The sequence below is a fragment of the Telopea speciosissima genome, chromosome 10 (genome assembly GCF_018873765.1).
Source record: "Telopea speciosissima isolate NSW1024214 ecotype Mountain lineage chromosome 10, Tspe_v1, whole genome shotgun sequence".
Lineage (NCBI taxonomy): Eukaryota > Viridiplantae > Streptophyta > Magnoliopsida > Proteales > Proteaceae > Telopea > Telopea speciosissima.
This window is the reverse complement of record NC_057925.1, coordinates 8507210-8526705: the sequence shown is the minus strand read 5'-3', so window position 1 is coordinate 8526705 and position 19496 is coordinate 8507210. Positions and strand designations below refer to the sequence as shown.

The 19496-nt window shown below is 37.8% G+C and overlaps 3 protein-coding genes across 4 annotated transcripts; all 3 read right to left on the bottom strand.

Annotated features, from left to right (window-relative positions):
- Positions 1 to 1178: 1178 nt before the first annotated feature.
- Positions 1179 to 13112, bottom strand: LOC122642686 (40S ribosomal protein S2-3-like). 2 transcript variants are annotated; one of them, XM_043836242.1, is made up of 4 exons: positions 12384 to 13112; positions 9152 to 9310; positions 8018 to 8023; positions 1179 to 1193 (listed from the first exon to the last, which is right to left on the bottom strand). In XM_043836242.1, exons 1-2 carry the CDS (start codon positions 13041 to 13043, stop codon positions 9152 to 9154), a joined length of 819 nt encoding a protein of 272 aa, XP_043692177.1. In that variant the 5' UTR covers positions 13044 to 13112; the 3' UTR covers positions 1179 to 1193; positions 8018 to 8023. The 2 variants fall into 2 exon arrangements, with proteins under 2 accessions (XP_043692177.1, XP_043692176.1); XM_043836241.1 differs by lacking the exons at positions 1179 to 1193; positions 8018 to 8023 and adding an exon at positions 7208 to 7217.
- On the bottom strand, positions 3742 to 4080 carry LOC122643174. The gene has a single exon (XM_043836825.1). The coding sequence runs from the start codon at positions 4078 to 4080 to the stop codon at positions 3742 to 3744; it is 339 nt and encodes a 112-aa protein (XP_043692760.1).
- A 3227-nt stretch (positions 13113 to 16339) lies between the features above and the next one.
- Positions 16340 to 17977, bottom strand: LOC122643173. The gene is made up of 3 exons (XM_043836824.1): positions 17401 to 17977; positions 16673 to 16725; positions 16340 to 16517 (listed from the first exon to the last, which is right to left on the bottom strand). The coding sequence occupies exons 1-3, from the start codon at positions 17509 to 17511 to the stop codon at positions 16340 to 16342; spliced, it is 342 nt and encodes a 113-aa protein (XP_043692759.1). The 5' UTR covers positions 17512 to 17977.
- Between the last annotated feature and the right edge of the window lie 1519 nt (positions 17978 to 19496).

Genomic DNA, 19496 nt, shown 5'->3' with positions numbered 1-19496 from the left:
ACACTGACACTAAACTAGAAAATTAAAGAGCGTTTTTCTCCTCTCAGGCTGCGGTTTCACACTTTAGAGAGGTGGGTATCATGGGGGCGCCGATCTGTTTTTTGGTTTTCCATTATTGCTTTTGGGGAGCTTGGACAGCGATTAAGTTGCAGAACATGTGAGGCAGAAGATGGATATTGGGGGTTTTAGATTCAAGGGTAAAATAGTAACTCTATATTAGACTTTGGGGGTTTTTTCTTTGCAAGGGTAATATTGTAACTTTACATTGCACAAGGGTAGTTTAGGTTTTTAAAAATTATTTAAATGGCTGACTTCATTGTTTAACGGTGGACCACTAACGGTAGGGTTGAATCTGAGTATTGGGCTCTATTCTAGGGGTGATCTGAGTATTTTCAAATTTTAGGGGGTGATTTGAGTTTCAATCCATTTTTAGGGGGTGTTTCGTAAATTTCTCATTTTAAAATGAATATAATTTTATACGATTTCTAATTCAATTTCAAAATAGGTAATTTGGTTTGATTTAACGGTTTAAAGCATGAAACTGAATCGCATTATTTTGGTTTGATTCAATTCAGTTTTAAACAGCCGTTTCGTTTCGGTTCTAAATTGACACCCTTTTGTGTTTGGTATCATTTAGGACCATTTTTTTATTTAAAAAAGAAATAGAAAAACCATAATAAAGTCTAAATTAAGGGTATCAATGAGTGACCAGGAACCAAATACCGAATCTTTATCTTAATCAAATAACTTGAACCGATTTGAACTGAATTTAATATGGTTAAGTCCTAGATTTGAAAAAGTTTTTATAATTTGGTTCGGTTCGGATCCAGATCTACCCACTAAATCGATGGATCTAACCAAATACCTGCCTTAAAGGTAAATTAAAACCCTAATAGTTTATTAGGATTAGAGTTTTAATGGTTAAGACTCTAAGTTGACGGTTAACCCTTAGTCCCTTAAAGTCTTAGATTCACTTACTCCTTAGTCCTTATGTCTTACTAAATATGGATTTCTTCACGATCACGTCTTCTTCTGTGACTCTTCAATTTTTTATCTCTTTCTCTTTACCGGTTCATCCTCTCAGTCTCTAGTAGTGTTGCAGCGACTCCATAGTCGATTCTCCATCTTCAACAACTTTGCAATTTCAACCTTCATGCAAGTTGGAGTTAATCTCTCTCTAAGCGTCTTCTGTGCTCATGAGTCCCAAATGAACACAATGAAGGCCGAAGGTAGAGCTTGTGGGATCATCCTTCCAGTTCTTCGTTTCCTCTCCTCCATTGGTCTTATTGCATTGTTCCAAGGCAAGCAAAGGCCGCAAGGTTGTGTATTGAAGGTATGTAATGGTCTCTCTCTCTCTCTCTCTCTCTCTCTCTCCCTCTCCATGATTGTTTTTTTGGATATAGTAACGGAATGTAGTACTTGTAATTGGCTGATTGTGCTCTCAAGCCACAACAGCTGTTCAGTTCATTTATTTTTGTAATTTTCATCTTACTTTCAATATATACTTGCTGACCTTTAGCAAAAAAAAAAACCGAATGTAGTAACCAGATAAAAACTGAATTGTAACCAGATCCGAACTGATTTGACTAGGATCGTTATAGTATTCAATTCTAGAATCGATCCAAGACTTGGTTCGGATCTAGATCCCACTGCCACTGCTTGGAACTGAACCGAATCCAAACCGAATATCCGATTCCGTACCAAATTGACACCCTTACTCTCGATTGACTTTCCAAGTCTCCTCTCAGATACCCTTTGTCTATCTCCCTCTCTCTCTATGTTGAGACTTCAAGTCAGAGGTTAGAAGAAGCCGTTTTACGATGGAAATCAAGTGGTAAGCGTTAGGATTTCGCCATTTTTGAAAAGAGTAATAGCTATGGGAGTTTGTTGAGTCTGCGCAGATAATAAGGAAATAATGCACCAGTGTAGTTTTAGCCTATGATCTCCCCGCATCTCGCCAACTTTTAAAAAAAATTTGTAACCAAATACTCTGTTACAATTATGTGAGGAAATTGAGATGGAAGATGAGCGAAAGTGGACTCCCTTCACCCACTACTTAAACCATTTATGGGCTTTGGGTCATGTCTTCATAAAAGGCTATCTTTAATGCTAACTTTCCATAGTTTCTGCTCATTTCTTTAAAAATGTTATAACAATTAGGGGGAAGTTATCATACATGACTATGTAAGTCATGCATGTGAGAGGGTGGGAGTTTCGAGGCATACAATATGGGTGGGCGTTTATGACTTTTCCTACTCTTTGTGAGAGGGGAGACGATGCTGTGTATGAAATCTTTGGCCTAACAATTATTTACAATTAAATAGTTACCAAATAGTTTCTCACTTCATACTCTATTTTGTCTAATGTTTACCAAACAATTTTATCTTTTGATTGAAAATAGTTTTTATTAATGATTCGTGGAATGTAGATAGAGGATATGATCGATTCGATAGAAAGAAGGAATAATGTGTATTTTTCGTTGAGATTTTCCAAAAAAAATCATCACATCTTCTTTCAATTCTTTATGAAAGATATCCAATCGATCAAAATCAAAATTAAAAAGAGCCTTTATCCTCGCCGTGTACTACATCTTTCTTAAGTAAAAATGAGACTTTCTTGGGTTCTCTAGGAAGAAAACTAGTGGCTGATTGAAAATATGGCAATTGGATGGCTTTTGAAACCGGATTTGCCAACACGTTAAACTTTCGTCTTCACGGCGGGTAAGCATATCATCTTGAGTGGTAGATCCCCAACCATTTGATAATGGGTAAGGCTATAGGATTGATCTTCGCTAGTGCACACACACAAGAAAAGGGCTCATAACCCTTAGTTTTATTTGCAATTATGACATAACCTTAATTATAACTATTAAGTATTAACAAAGGGCTCATCTTGTTGTAACCGAAATGGTAAAGTGATGGTAAAGTGAGAAGTTGAAATTGTTCTTTATCTGTTTTTAAATTTATTTGATATAAGAATAAAAAGGTTTTTTAAATATTTTAAAGGTGATTTATCATTATGTTTTTATAAAAAATTACATTTTTTTCGAGTATACATCGGATAATATTTACCCTCATTAAAGAAAAGGTCGGTTAGTCTGTCACACTCGGAAGGTAAAAAGGTTTGGTTACGAATCTTCTTTTGTTTCATCAATCGGATTGGTGCATGGTTTGTATGATGTCACTAAAAAAGCACTAAACATGTGTCTCAATTGGTCTAATCGGAATCGATCAAGATCAAAAACGGCAGAAATCGGGGGAAGCTTGGTGTGAATAATCACATTCACCGATTTTGGAAACCCTGGTCTCAATCTAGAAGGATTTCAACTCTCAATTTCATTTTTGGTTAAAAAAAAAAATTCATAGGGCGTAGTCTCTGCTAGCTTGGTTACCCCATAAGTGGTTCATTCATGCCGGAAGGTGAGACTTCCCAGTTCCCATTAAATCCTAAAAAAAGAGAGAGGGATGGGTTTCCAATCCAACGTTAAAGAAGGGGGACTCACTGAAATGCAACTAAAGATGAAAACTAGCAAACATTGAAGGAAAACCATTCGTCACATATCAGATTTCAAAGTAAAAAAGAGATTTTAACAGTTTTGCACAGAAACCCCCAGAACTACTACTCGATCAAGAACAAATGATGGAAATTATGGAAGATTTTCATATCAGTAGTAGTAGAACCCTAAAGTTTCAAACATTTTCTTACATTCTACAACATAAAATGCCTGTATAATACTTCACCTCACTTCTTTGCTTCTTCTGTGGCCGGAGCCTTTATGTTTTCCGGTGGAGGTGGAACTCCACCATCAATGCAACTCTTACACCTCCTCTCCACACACCCTTCCATGTCATCTTCACCACTTCCCCTAAACTGACGTCCACCACAAACTCGAGCAAAGATTCCTGCAATGACGCCGGCGATTGTGATCACAGCTAAAACCACAATCAATGTCTCGATCGACCGTTGTGTTGAATGAGTACTTGACTCCATCACCACCGCCACAGGCGGCGCTTCCCTTAATGGTGGTTGCTCATTATCCAACTTTGACACTATACAACAAATAAACATGTCCATTAACATGGCTACGAAGACTATCCTCTCTCTTGTGATAGTTGAGGATCTGAGGAGATGAGATTGAAACAAAAGGGAACGAACATAAGAGAGATTAAAGAGAGAAAGTGAAGAACTATTGTTATTCGAACGTTGGGGCACTTTAGATATTCTTTGACTGATAACTTTTTGGGGCAATTACTATCACTACCCTACACTTAGCCTGCTTTTAAATTTTAACATCTCTTTCTATCATTAATGTTTTTTAATATCCAGATTGCCCCTTTTTCACCTAGTAAGCTGCTAATCTATTTAATCTACTATTCTTCTCCTATTTTTTACATTAAAATAGTAAAAAATAAATGCAGTCACCCGCTTTTTCTCTCTCTCGTTTTTTACTCCATTCGTTTTTTCCCTATTTTTTCTTCAATTTTTCTCTTTAATTAATTTTTTATTCAACCTTTCATCCTCATCATTCTTCTTCGAACAGATCATGGTTCTAAGTATCGGTATTGTATTGCCCGTATCAGGCGATATGTGTCGATTTTGTTAGTCACCGATACCGTGTCGATATCGTATCGATAGCATGGTACAAACAAGGGGTAAAATGGTCAGAAAATTTATTTTTTAAGGAGATTCAAGAGTAATTTTGTCGATACAATTGATCCAGGCCGATATCGTATCGGTTTTGCAGGTTCGCGATACCCGTTCTGATACAGTGAACTAAAACCATGGAATAGATCGACGCTCTTCAAAGCATCCCAATTCTTCTCTCTCTCTTCCTCTTTTTATTCAATTTGCCTTTCCGTGTTTTTTATTTTTTATTAACCTACAACATGATTCTCGAGCCGTCACTCTTCTTCTCCCTCTTCATATTCGTAGAAGCAGAAGGCAACCCTCCCTCTCCATTACAATTGATCTGTGCATGACCATCTTCAGCTCTCCTCAACCTCACAGTCATTGGATAGAACGGCACAAGATCAATCATTGGAATTTCTCTACCTTCTTGGCGATTTCAGTTGAGAATCCATAAAAGATGGATCGGTTTCAGAGAAGGGAACACACCTATAACGGAGACGACTGAGAAGAATTGGATCACAATGAGGATCAAGTCAATTTGTTCGAAGAAGAACGATGAGGATGAAATGTTTAATAAAAAATTAATTAAATTGAAAAATTGAAGAAAAAACAAAAACAAAAACAAATATCGAATGGAATAAAAAATGGGAGAGAAGAAGCGGGTGGCCGCTCTCATTAATAGTAAAAAATAGAAGAAGAAAGGTAGGTTAAATAGATTAGCAAGTTACTAGGTGAAAAGGAAGCGCAATATGGATATTTAAAAATATGATGATAGAAAGAAATGTAAAAGTTAAAAAACAGAGTAGTTTCAAAAAAAAACTTTTATGGTAGAATAGTTTTAATAGATATAGGCTAAGTGTAAGGTAGTGATAGTAATTGCCCCTAATTTTTTTTCTCATTCTTTCTTCTATTTTAGGGTTTCGAAACTAGAAAAAACAGGAACCAAGATGTTTGTGTGTGTTATGTCTCTATTGATTTCTCTTCCCAATTTCTCTATCCAGTTTGTCTTTTTGTAATGTCCGTAGAACTGAAATGTTTTAATTTTGGTTGTGAAAGGGATGTGTCACCCTAACACCTCAGGCTCAGAACCCAATTGATGAATGGTCTGTAGCTTTCCACACCTGTGTCATTGGATTATGGGCACTTTTTTGGACTTTTTCCAAACACTATCCCTTAGTTGTATGACCGTTGGTAAAGAGATTAGGGCTTTTAGGGTGAATCACCTCATGACCCACAAATCAGATTGAACCCATCTGACAGAACCTTTTAAAATTGAGCCTGGTTCACCCAATTAAGCAGCAATCTGTCATATGATTTAGGATTTAAGTTTTTTTTCAAACGTAGAGAAAGGAAGAATTCCTTCTCCATTGGTGATCTGACTCTATGATTGAATTTTTAGTTCATCATCAACTGCCACACCTTATTGTTCGTGTAAAATCATTGCATGTATTAACATGATTTCACTTTTGGCACCAACTTGTTAGGATACAAGACCTCCGTTAATTAAGAGGTCATAGGGTTTCAAATTGTAGTAAAAAAACCAATCCAGACCAGCTCTTTTGTAGTTCTTGATTATTTTCATAGGGAAGCAGTTTTCTGTACGGGAGTGTGGCCTACGCTAGCACTCCCATGTGTCTATCTCTCTCCTCCTTAAAACAAGGGGGCAGATGTGTCCTTTCACATGGGGAGGAGAGAGATAGACTCATGGGAGTGCTGGCATAGGCCACACTCCCGGACAGAGAACTTTTTCCCTTTTTCATATTAGATAGAGAATCTCATCATCACCCTACCTGACCCTTTTGATTGCTTTGGAGAAAGGGGTTTATGACCATGAACAATAGAGAGGGGCATCGTGCTCCTCTCCAATGAGGAATCCACCAAATGAGGATATGTGGCAGCCAACCCAGCCGTCGGATGCCTCATTGGGCACTTCCTGGGCGGCGGACTTATTGAAGAGGAGTCGGATCCCAAATCCCAATAGAGGGTGGGGGTTAATGATGAACTTGGAGGTCAATCATAACATCACATCACCATTGGTGAAGGGATACTCTCTTCACCATCCATGAAGGAAAAATTAATAAACTTAATCCTATTAGATATGGTGGTATGATCGCACCCAGACCCTACAGTAGTGGGAGCCTTGTACATGGATTACTCTTTTTTTTCTTTAATCCAATTAGATATTCAATTTTTGGTGAATGCCACAATCAAACCAAAATAAACTCAGACCATATTCCATTTCGATGCCATGTCCCGTCTTCCAAAATATGGTTGTTCCATAGAGGAAAACACCCTCCAAGTGATAAAAAAATAATATTATATTTAAGTCTCTCCGCTTTAACGTTGCATAACAGATTTTTGGATATGAAAAATACAATTGTCAAAAACCCTAATCCATCGAAACAACTAGTACATAATATGTTGATCATTTATTGGTTATAAAATATTTTTAAAAATAATACTATTTAAATGCATTTGCAAATAATTTACAAAATTACTACCGAACTTGAATTTTCATCCAATCATTGCATTCTCTCAAGATATTCTCCTTAATCAGAAAGTGTATTCCATATTGAAAATCTCCTCCACTCATAGATAATTATCATAAATTTGGCCCATTGATATAATATCCTTAGACAAACAAAATACACCTACATCGATAGGACCCTCTTAGGTATGAGAACAAAAACAACTATCAGAGAGCTTTGTTACATAAACAATTGACGATGATCCATACAAGACTCTCATTATTATCATCTCCAACACTCAATCACTCATAAAATATGAATGCTCATACATATATTGTTAAATCACATTCTGAGAAATATAAAATGTAACAACCTCATGAACAATATGCCCAATATAATCCCTAGTTGTGAACATTTTAAGGTAAAAACTTACGATAACCCATCACACATAAAATGATAATGCAAACTAACATGTTTAATAAGAATTTAAACACATATATCTAACATTTACTACAATTGATTACAATTTAGGATAAGACCTTTGCTTTAAGTTTTTACTTTTCTTCTAAAAAGTAAAATTGGGTCAAAGGAAGGGCGTAAGAGATTTTAGGAGAAAGGAGAGATTTTTTGAGATTTTTCTGTTTTTTTACAACTTGTGTTAATAAAATAGGCAATTCTTAGAATTAGATTAAAGGGAGAAAGTTCTTTGTCCAGGAGTGTAGCCTACACCAGCACTCCCATGAGTCTATCTCTCTCCTCCCCATGTGAAAAGACATCTCTGCCCCCTTATTTTAAGGAAGAGAGAGATAAACACATGAGAATGTTGACGTAAACAACACTCCCGTAAAGAAAACTACTTCCCTAGATTAAAATCGCCAAAGACTAATTCCATCACCGAATACACCTACACCATGCCAAACAGACATCTAAAGAAGGCGACATATTCTTTTTTGCAAAAATTACATGATTAGCTACTTTTGGATTTTCATTTACAAAACTATCCACCCTATGTTTGAGTAAACAAAAATAGATACAAACAAGTTAAGATTAACAAAACTGGACAAAATAGTATCCCTCCCTCCCACACTTTACTTTTTTAATCATTTTTACCCCTGTCATTGCCTTCTCGCACAAGCATCCTCCGTTCCCTGCAACCCTACCCTTGTCCCAACCACCGCCATTCTCATGTAACAAAGGAAAAAAAAAAAAAAGAAATTTTTTCAGAGGGGAACTGCAGAGGAAGGGAGAAGAGTCACTATTTTGTCTAGTTTTGTAAAACTAGACTTGTTTTTGTCTATTTTTGTCAACTCAAACATAGGATGAACAATTTTATAAATGAAAACCAAACAGTAACTAATCATGTAATTTTCCCTTATTTTTTTTTGGTCATTCATCTTTGTAGATTAATGTAAACGTCAGTTGGACCTAACAAGAGGATAGAATTTAATGTTACACTTCAAGAAGCATTTTATATCAATCATCAACCAAAAAAAAAAAACATTTTATATCCTCCTTCCAAATTGGACCAGGAACTTCACGTACAGGAGAACTTTCCAAATTGGATGGGAAACGGCACTTAAACTTAGTCCACCAATGAAAGAGCGTAACTGTTGTTTCAAAATGAATTTCGGTTCTTTATTATTTGGTAAAGAGATCAAAGCAGAAACAACAACTAACACTACATAACTAATTTCCGAAGCAATTTTCTTTATCATTTGGTAAAGAGATCAAGGCAGAAAAAACTAACAATACTACATAACTCTTAAGATAACTGAACCAAATTAAGCAGCATGAAAACTCAAAGGAATATTTAAGGAGTCATCAGGTAAACGCCAGAGGGACCAAAAAAACATGTGCTCAGCAGAAAACAAAAAATATAATCGAGTCTAACAATTCCAATATTACTTATAATCTAAGATCTAATTAAAGAAGGGAAGGGGGGAAGGGAAACAAAATCTCGTCCAGAAAGGGAACTTCAGTGACGCACCAAAAGCTCTCTGCTCAACAATCAGAATGTATCCTGAAAACTGCTCAGCAACCAAAAAAAAAAGCACCTACTCCATCTTCTGCTCCTCCTCCAATATGAGTGCCTTGGTTGTAGGCTTAGCCAACAAATCCGTGTACTCCTGGAAAGGAGACTTTGTGAAGCGTGTCTCCCTCCAGAAATCAGGAGTCAGGAAACCATACGTCTTAAGAAGACAATCGAAGGTAGCCTGCACATAAAAAACACATCCAATTATGCATAGCATTTTTCCTACCATATAAAAACAACAAAAATATATTACTTGGGGGGGGGGGGGAGAATGTGCGATCAATGTACACCATGCCCCTTCTCTAACAGCATTTTTTGTATTGATTTTTTAGGGGAGAAATTAACAAATATTTAATGTTAGGTTTTTCGCAATCAGACTTCAGGCATAGTATATCTAGCTTCCACATCTATGCCCTCCGCTTGTTTTCAGATCATGAGTCAATTACATTCAACAAAAATACAAACCATTTTTCCAAACTGAAGAAGAACCCAATGTGATGGTAACTAGTGGACTGATCACAGGAAAACCCAACTCCAGCCCACCCACAAACAAGGCAGAAATGACGGAAACGAACTAGTATCATGTTAGGCGTGGCAGGTAATAATGTACTCAAAATCTAAAATCTCAATCACAAGTAACAATATGCAGGGATTCTTTTTGTTTTTTAAGGGGGGGGGGTGTTTTCCACACACTCCCATTGGAGGAACGCTTTCCCACATGCCACCATGATTCATAATAACTGCCACATGGAAGCTTGATAAGCACCACATTTAGTCCATGGACATGTTTCCCAAATAATAACCTGCCGTGTGTAAAATGTCAGACCAATCTGATTTCTCCTTGTGTAGGACCATAATTATAGTGGTTTCAAAACCGTTTGAAAAGGTCAATTATCAGTGAGCCGCTACATTTAACTTGTATTCTCATGTTGTATTCCCCATCTATCAACAGTAAAAGTGCCAACAAACCACCTTGTCAATGTTGGGAATTTGTAGGAACCTTTTCCTCTCTTTAATCCTTCTTTTCTTTTTTTTTTCATGGGGGAAAGGGGGGATAGGAGCTTTGAAAATTACTAATCCTTCATAGGGGTTGACTTTAACATAAATCAAACTCACCCAAAGCCTCCATGGTTGCAGACTAACATGCAACCAATGTAATTTGAAGACCAACAATTGGTAAAATTAGGTATATGACTCTACAGTAGAATAGGGGTTTGATTACAGGTAATACTCAATGTAGCTATACAGTGGTTATTTCTCAGATCAGAAATAATAATGGAATTCAAAACACAATAGCATAGCCAGACTCAGAATAACTCAAATATTTGAAACACAAGTAAAATTGATAAGAATTAAATCAGAAAATTATGAGTAAAAGCCCATATGAAATCTTAAATATCACTAGAGAGATGTTGCTGAAATCATACTCAATTCAGGAATTCAAGAATCCGAATAATCAACAAGATTAGAATCCAGAGATAAATTTTAGAGACCCAAACTGGACAATGGGTTACTTGATAATGGAATGGTAAAAGTACAAAATCAACCCCTAAAATTAGTTAGGGTATCAGAACTGATTTAACAAGCAAACCTAGGATCGAGTTCAGTCAATTGAACAGACTGACTGAAATAAATTTAACAAAAAAACAAAGAAACAGAATAGAAGCTGTATTTGAACAACTAAAACTTATTTGAGTTGATTATTGACAAAAGCAAATGAAAAACGAGAAAAGCACTAAATCCAACTGCAAGATCTTTGGAAGTCTGTCCCAGGGTTTATCCATAAATCCTGAAGTGATAAAGTCCATGTCGAAGTATAAACCAATAATCAATTGCAGAATTAAATAGCCTACAACCAGCATCGTAACCTTTACCCAAAACAAACTATTTAACTTCTTCAAAGGACCTCCTAATCACATAGGGACTCATCCTAACTACTTTCTACTTAAGAACCATTACTGAAAATACACTAGTAACCCAATAAGAAAAGCCCAACTACTTAAACATAAAGTCATACAAACTCAAATAAGCTCAGAACATAGAAAATAAGAAAGGCCAGCCAACTGTATTCCCAACCCAAATAAAATCAAGAATTACCAAACCCAGCAATTAGCATGGAGTAGTATGATAGAGAATGAAGATTTAGCAAAATCCATTGACCACTACCAAATACTTCATAAAGCTACAGCGTAAGGAAATTCATTGAACTTAGCAGCTGAATGGAGAACTTTAGGCCAATGAGTTGCAAAAATAAGAAAGGAGCCAGGATATAGGAAAAGAAAATATCACTTACAACCATGAGGTCCAATAATGAGTTAACAATCTGCAGAGTCTTTATCATGTGCAGCTCATTACAATATCAGACTTCCAAAGGCCCAAAACAAAACAGCTTAGACAATATGACTATTGTTACAGCAAGATACCCGATAGTACTACTACCAAAATGAATCTAAAGTAAAAGTTCTAACTTCAGAAGAATTTCACACGAGGTGAAAATTAAATGACCAATCTTATTGCTTGAGAAAGCTGTAGGGTGTTTCAAATAAACAAAAGGACAACCTCCATCAGATTGAAGACAAAAGGGTTTAGGATTTCATCGTGAATTCTATACATCAGCACAATATAAAATATAAGGTAAATGGATGGTTCTTTCTAGATTCTTTTGTTTGTAACTTGCATACACCAAACGGTGATTACCGTATCTAAAACTATAATGCATTCAAAAACTTCAGCAAAACAATGCAATCGTGAGCTGGTATATCCTAAACTATTATAGATTTGATATTACAATTTCCACCTGCAAGCATGACAATAGAAATCACACAACTCATAAAAGGCTGAAAATGAGTGACATAAGCCATGATTTCCATGCTTACAAAGCATACCATCACAAATATATAATTACTTTCCAAGAGAAGAAAAAACTAAAAACTTAACTCCCCGTAATCCATAATAAGCATTTGTGTGGTTTTCAATAATCAGGGGAAAAACACATTTATGATTATCAAGCGATCTCATTAATTATACAAATAAAAATTGAATCACTCAAACGATACTTACCAAGTATGCAGACCACATATATTATTCATCTACAGTAGAAATAGGTTATTAGAAATACCCCATAATCAATTAGCAACTAAGGTTTTTTATCAATCATAATAACTACTACTTAATGCAGCAATTCAGAAATGCACAAACAAGTGGTCAGCAATCAACACCACAAGATTAGACCTAAATATGAGAAACCACAATACCTTGACGAAATTCCCAAGAGTTTTCGTCGATCCACGAGAAGATGTGAACACGTCTTCTATCCCAGCAAACTGAAGAACCTTCTTAGGGACCCTAGCAGCGACAATACCAGCACCCCGTGGGGCAGGCACCATCCGGACCGTAACAGAACCACACTTACCAGTAACCTTACAAGGAACAGTGTGCGGCTTTCCGATCTTGTTACCCCAGTAACCTCTCCTAACTGGGATCACAGACAGCTTCGCCAGAATGATGGATCCACGAATAGCAGTAGCAACTTCCTTGCTACACTTCACACCCAATCCGACATGGCCATTACCATCACCAACAACAACAAAGGCCTTAAAACGTGTTCTTTGACCTGCTCTGGTCTGTTTCTGAACAGGCATGATCTTCATAACCTCATCCTTGAGACCAGGTAAGAGGGTTTCCATAATCTGGTGCTCCTTCACTGGAAGTGAGTGAAGGTAGATGTGTTCCAAGCTTTTGATCTTCCCTTCTTTAACGAGTCGCCCTAGTTTGGTAACGGGAACCCATTTCTCCTCCTCTTCGCGGCGACCACCACCACGGCGACCTCCGCGGCCACGTCCACGATCGCCACGACCACCGCGGCCGCCAAAACCACGTCCAAAGCCGCCTCGTTCTCCTCCTCTTTCCGCCATCCTGCTGAAGTCTCTGGCTTTCGAGCTTTCGAGGGCTGCAGACTGATTGAACTGAGAGAGGTAATGGAAGAACCCTAGTAACGCGATAGGTTTTAATATACGCTTATAATTTGGAAAACCTAATCTGCATTTGGGTTGTGAAAAACCAGATCAAGGAAAATTGGGTAAGAAAAAAACCGGTCTAGAAAATCAAGGCTCCAGGTTTTGATTATTTTCGTTGCATTTCTGTTATTTTGACGAAATTGAAGGAGAACCGTTGATTTAAGCCTCTGGCTTAAATCCTGCTCGGAGAACTCGAGTGTATATGGGCTCTGGCTTTGTGGTGGATATTCAGCAAGCGGCAAGACCAGGGAAGTCAAAAAAAAACCCGGCCAGCCCGAACCCGCCCAAACCAGCCCTGAGGCTGGACAGTGTTGGGCCGGGCTAGGTTTGATATTTGTGTGGCCCTGGCAAGGCCAAGCCAGGCTTGGGTTGAGGCCTCGACCCTATATTATATGAATTTTTATTTGCTCTATTTCCTAGGCAGGTCCATTTCCCCAAGTTCCTCTAATAGAGGGGGTGGAAATGACCATCCTACCCCTACCTAGGTGGGATCCACCCCCTCTATGAGAGGAACTGGGGAAATGGAGCAGGCAGGAAATAGAGCAAATAAAAATACATATCATATGGTATATATTTATGAAATATAAAGAGGTTGCTTGAAATGGTGTAGGTAGAAAATGGAGCAAATGGTTTTGGGTTTGATTTTGGAAACAACTATTCTATGAAAAAACACCATTCTTTTTTTTAAGTCTGGGCTTTGATAGTGCCACAACTCAATGTGTCTAAATATTCAGTGTCAATCAAGGCTGGGTCGAGCTTGGAAAAACCCTGCTAGGGTCGGGCTGGGTTGAGGGTATACTTGGCCTTGGTAGGGTCGGATTTGACTTGGATTTAAGTTAAGGCTCCTAGGGTTGGGCTAGGGTTTAGGGCAAGCCTGGCCCAGCCCGGCCTGTTGACACTCCTTGGTGAGGCTTTGGCAAACTGAAATTTTAAAGTCTGAGCTTCATTTGTAGAGAAAATAAAAGAAGACTGAACTACAAAAGTGAAATTGGCGTGAACCTTCCTGTAATTTGCTCACACCCATATCTTGTGTTTTAATTGTAGGGGAAAAGAATGCTCCCTAGTCGCGTGGATCTTGCACCCACATATAGCAATGCACGAAAATATAATTATGCCCTTCTGTAAAATTAAAATCCCCCCATCTATGTTGATGCCCTTGTGCATGCTCTCATTAGCCCCGTGTTGGTGCAAGAATCATGCAGTAATTTCTTCCCCATTTCTATAATAAAAACATGGTGGTGGGATCGCTGCTAGGCTGCATGGTCCATGCATCAACTCAGGGCCAATGAGAGACGCGCACGGGGGCATCCAATTGGGGTGGGATTTTCATTTCACAGGGGTTGGGGTCGTCATTTTTGAATGTCAAATCTCAACAGTATTTCAATATATGTTTAGTTTTGGTCCGACCTTGACTAGTTGGTTTTTTTTGGTCCTAGGGGTATTTTTATACTTTCTGGGTTAAGGTTTCTCTATATATTGCTCTTTTCTCTAGAAGGGCTGATGTTGAAGGTTTGTAACATTTTAGAGATAGTGAAAACTTGTTCTGTTGCTCGGCTGTAGATGTAGCTTCCCACCTTGGGGGTGAACCTCATAAATCCTTTGTGTTGTGCATTGTGTGTTGTCTCTTCTCTTTCTTATTTTGGTTTCTTCTGCAAATCGCCACTTTGGGCGTTGCTTTCTTAATATGTAGGATGGTTTGAAGTCTTTTGGCAAGAAGTTTTGAAATAATTTTGTAGGTTACAATGCAAAGGCTGTAGGCATGAAGTCAGGAGGCTGCAACGCTCTACCTTTTTTAGGGGGAACAAGTTGATGAGGGTATGGTTGGTGCCAAAGGGCAAGGTGAGAGAGTTGGAGAAATCATGACCAAACTGAACAACATCCTTTTAAACAAATTCCCAGCTTTTTTGGAAGAACACAACACGGACTCCGTCATGCCCAGGTGCTTTAAAAGAACCAATACTAAAAACAGAATCCTTTTTTTCATCCACAGAGGGTAGAGAGATCAATCTCTAATTCTCTTCTTCCAATATATATTTCAGAAAGAGAGGTTCCAATAAATGAGAGTCCCTAGGGTTTGAGGTCGTAAAGATAGTACAAAAATGATTAACAAACACATTTAGTAAAACCTAGTATTAGGGTCTCCTTCAGAGACAGATGTCTCAACTCTGGCACCAAAAAGATCTCCTCAGCATGTAGAAGCCACTTAAGGGTTTGATTCAGGTATTCTAGTATTTCCAAGATCTCATCTGAGGACTCTAAATCTTAAAGCATTTGAATTTGAGTGATAAGGCCTTCATTAAATGGTTAATATGTCCAAAGACCTCAATATTAATAACCAAATCAGAATCACATGATTTATCTCATCTAGATTTACCAAAAAGAAAGAAAACTTGGATGCTCAAACCATGCAGCTTGAAAATGTGGGAGCTTCTTATCAGTTCTACTACTAAGGTTCATTTTCACAAGCATAGGCTTGTGGTCAGAGCCAATGGCTGGCAGGGAATACAAAGACAGATTATTCCACATAGGCAACCATAAAGGGTGTGCAAAACCCCTATCTAAGATTTCTTTTACTAAATTAGGAGGCTTTCTTTTATTTGTCTAGGTAAATCTAGAGTTCCAAAGTGTTATCTCAATTAGGTCAAATTTGGCAATTAATAAGTGCCTTAACCCTTGGGCAGCCGGACTGGAAGAATTGGGGAATTTCCCTCTGAACCTGATGACCCAAATTGTCCTTGATCCTTTTGGTGCAAAAGTGGCTAATTAGGTTAGCAGTATTACATGCTTGATAGGGAAGTTCTAAAAGCTGCACCAACTGAACTAGATGAATTTATTATTTCTTTTTCATGTTGCATGCAAATACAATAAATGTGTAAAATTATGCTGGTTCCACTACTTGTTAGCTTCACTGGAATCAAAATCCAAGTTTGTAAACTATACTTAAATCACTATCTTTTCCAAACTATCCATAAGGTCTCACCACAGCAATTGCCCATGTGGCCTCTAAAATTTTAAAAAAAAACTGACACACTCTGTTCTGTTATAAGATCTTGAAGATTTCATCAATGTAATCCTTGACTATTACAGATTCTTGATTCCAAACCTTGAATCCATCCTCATCCTCATCCTCATCAGTTTCTAATACTTTCGTCCAATCTTGAAGAATGCCAAAGTAAACTTCTGTGACAAAGCAATCATGGAGATGCGACCCATTTCCACCTTTCCAATGCAAAGAAACTCTCATCCTTTGTGGCTACTCCCTCTGTTTGTGATGACAAGAACAACATAAGTGCAGCAGTGCTACAACTAGACCTCTTACTCACGCAAGGGATCCTGATGCCGCCTTCATTGGCAGCAGAATGAGCTTCCTCACTGGAAACTTAAACAGAATGCTTAACCAATGCCAAAGGGTGTTTCAGTATTAACAGTAAAAAAGCTTCAATGGAGTGAGACCATCGTTCATTCAAACTAACATAAGGCTACTAGGGAAGGGAGGGAAGGGAGTGACTACTAGAGACAGGACCTACTCATTCTGTTTGAAGACAGTCCTGGTAATATGTTTCTTCGTTTTCAGCGTCACCTGTAGGGGAAATATGATAAGCACTAAAAAAAAAAACATGCATCCAATGGCAGGTAAAAGTGGAAGTTGCTTCTGGTTCAATCAAGCATCCTTCTCTGTATAAGCACTAAAAACAAAAACAGGGATAAATGAGGAAAAACCTGTTAAGAAAACGACGCCCAGAATGGCGATTTGCAGAAGAAAATGCAAAGCGAAAGAGAAATACACAAGCACCAGACAAGATTTACGTGGTTCACCCCCAAGAAGGAAGGCTGCTTCCACGGCTGAGCAATAGAATGAATCTACTAATCTATGAAGCAAAATACAAAACCCTCTCACCCATCTCTCAAAGAGATAACAACAATATATATAGGAAAACCCTAACCCCAAAAAGTACAAAAATGCCCTCCCCCCCCCCCCCCTAAAAACCACCTGGTTCAGACCTGAACCGAAATAGGTCGAAATACATATCAAAACGAAACTCTCGACGAGCTCTTCAGGGGCCAGAGCCTATGGCATTGATGTATGCACTTTGGCCATTCTGGGGCGTTTTGAAGGCAAAATGACCCGCCGAAGACACCACAGCACTTTCTGGACTGAAATCAGGCTTCACCAATAACAAAAAGCAAAAGAAAATAGACTCCTTTCTTCAGTTTGATGCTGCAGATAAGGACATGATGTCCCTGACAATCATACATTAACGACAGAGCTAATGACAGATTCAAGGTGCTCGAGCTCTGGCTTCTTTGTCACTGCAGCCTCTAGGTATTGTGCTGCCATTAAGGTTGCAGCAGATACCTTTACCATCCAAGCCTTTGTTATCTGCTCACCAGATCATGACAATGCGGTTGTAGCTGCGGCAATTTCAAACCCAACAGCAGCAACTCAGCCAATGGAAACTGCAACATGGAGCTATGCCTTGGGCTTAGAATCTTCGTTCAACTTGTATTCTGTCCTTTAGCCACCTCTAATGGTCTACCTTCACTGGCATCATCGTACTGCGAATGTACCATGTTTAAGCATATTGTCCTGAAACAGAAAACAATGAAATGAGGCAGGGAGATTACTGGGGGAAAAGAAGATTGTTTTGGTGCATTAGTCCTTAGAAGAGGGGGCGGGGGAAAATGAAATGAGGCATTGACATGACAAGGTTATTTCCTCTTCTATTCTTGCTAGTTTCATGTCAAAGATTAAATTTGTTGCATAGAAATTCTTTCAAAGGTATGGTCCTTAGTCCTTACCAACTTCATCTTGTCACCCATTTCCAATCCCAACAACACTACCTTAATCATTCTATCTTTCAGAATCTACCCATAGTTTCAATAAACAACAGGAACACCAGTTGTAATTTACCCTAATCTAGTATTATGATGAATGATTGCAAGAAGAATGATGTTTAGCACTTCATAATTTGCTATGTGGTGGTACACTGGTTGTTCCATGTGATATACAGCCATACTAAACTCACTGAAAAAATTTCATCCCAAAGTGAGTAAGTGGTTCAAAGTTTAATCCAACATTATTAGGAAAAAAAAATTTTAACTGTTTCAAAGGAAGAAATATTTCTTGCTACTAGAATGGTCAGCACATACCTTAACATAGCAATCATAGTTTCTTCACTTCCATTGGTATGATGTCCCTCAGCCAAAAACAGCAAAAGAAGTTTTCCATTGCTATTAGCAAAAAAGCGGTTCAAATTGTATGCTGGTTACAGATTTCAACTGCTTATGTTTTAAATTATCTATGCACCTTAAAAGCGATGAGGCAGACTTTTTTCATTGCTATTAGCAAATAAGTGGTTCAAATTGTATGCTGGTTACAGATTTCAACTGCTTATGTTTGAAATTATCTATGCACCTTAAAAGCGATGAGGCAAACCCATCAAAATTCCCAAAAAACAATTCCGATCAATCCACCAAAGTGATTCTATACCATAAAACTTTCTCCACACAATAGCCCAGTAAAAATGTTATTTAATCACAAAAAGAATTCTTGGGATCTCAAGATCTTTATATCAAAGATTTTCAGCTCTTCTTATTCCAAATTACCCCGAGTAATAGCATGTGATAGCATTCTCCAAAAGATATCACTCTGCACCAGAATGAACCTTTGCAATTAGTGACAAACATTCTGACATCCTTTAGCAGTATCCAGTCCACTCCAATCAAGCTCAAATAGTTGCCTTGAACTAAACTAGCTGTACCACAAAATATGAAAGATAAGCGCCCTTGATTCTCCTCCATACCATATCCTGGTGCAAGTGTTGCATTTGCATTGTCCCAGGTGGAGTGGACTCAGCATTTTCTGAATGAACTGGCCACCCTCTGACTTGAACTCTATGTTCTCATGCTGTCAACCTGAGATTTTTACAATATCTTCAAGCCAGGGAAAGAGGCTGAGGTATCATAATAGAAACAATAATTTTGGGAATCTTTTGGATGGATGATCATCTAATAATACACTGATCAACTCAAAATTTCCAGTTTTACTTCTTAGCATAATTCAAGACTCGGAATCTTAAGGGAAAAAGGAACAAAAGTTAAAGTTCACTTTTCATGGTCTAGCTTGGTGGGACCAAACTAAATATTTTGATTGTATGTCATCCAAGTGTGTTCTTTTGATCTTCTTAGCGATGTGGCAATCCGTTTGAACTGTCTTACTGTGGCATGGTTAATATGTTTGTTCATAACTAGAATACTAAAACCAGAACTGAGAAAGCTTGAATGATCAATTGTGATCACCCAGGCACCTTTATTTATAATGCTGGAATATGAAATTACATGACCAAAATA

Excerpts from the sequence above, each read along its gene's own strand:
- LOC122642686 (XM_043836242.1), bottom strand. The coding sequence starts at position 13,043 with ATGGCGGAAAGAGGAGGAGAACGAGGCGGCTTTGGACGTGGTTTTGGC. Across the intron at positions 9,311-12,383 it reads CTCTTGGGAATTTCGTCAAG|GCTACCTTCGATTGTCTTCT; the intron begins GTATTGTGGTTT and ends TTTTATGTGCAG.
- LOC122643173 (XM_043836824.1), bottom strand. The coding sequence starts at position 17,511 with ATGGTAAAGGTATCTGCTGCAACCTTAATGGCAGCACAATACCTAGAG. Across the intron at positions 16,726-17,400 it reads TCATTAGCTCTGTCGTTAAT|GTGACGCTGAAAACGAAGAA; the intron begins GTATGATTGTCA and ends TTTCCCCTACAG. Across the intron at positions 16,518-16,672 it reads ACTGTCTTCAAACAGAATGA|TGAGGAAGCTCATTCTGCTG; the intron begins GTAGGTCCTGTC and ends TTAAGTTTCCAG.
- LOC122643174 (XM_043836825.1), bottom strand. The coding sequence starts at position 4,080 with ATGTTAATGGACATGTTTATTTGTTGTATAGTGTCAAAGTTGGATAAT.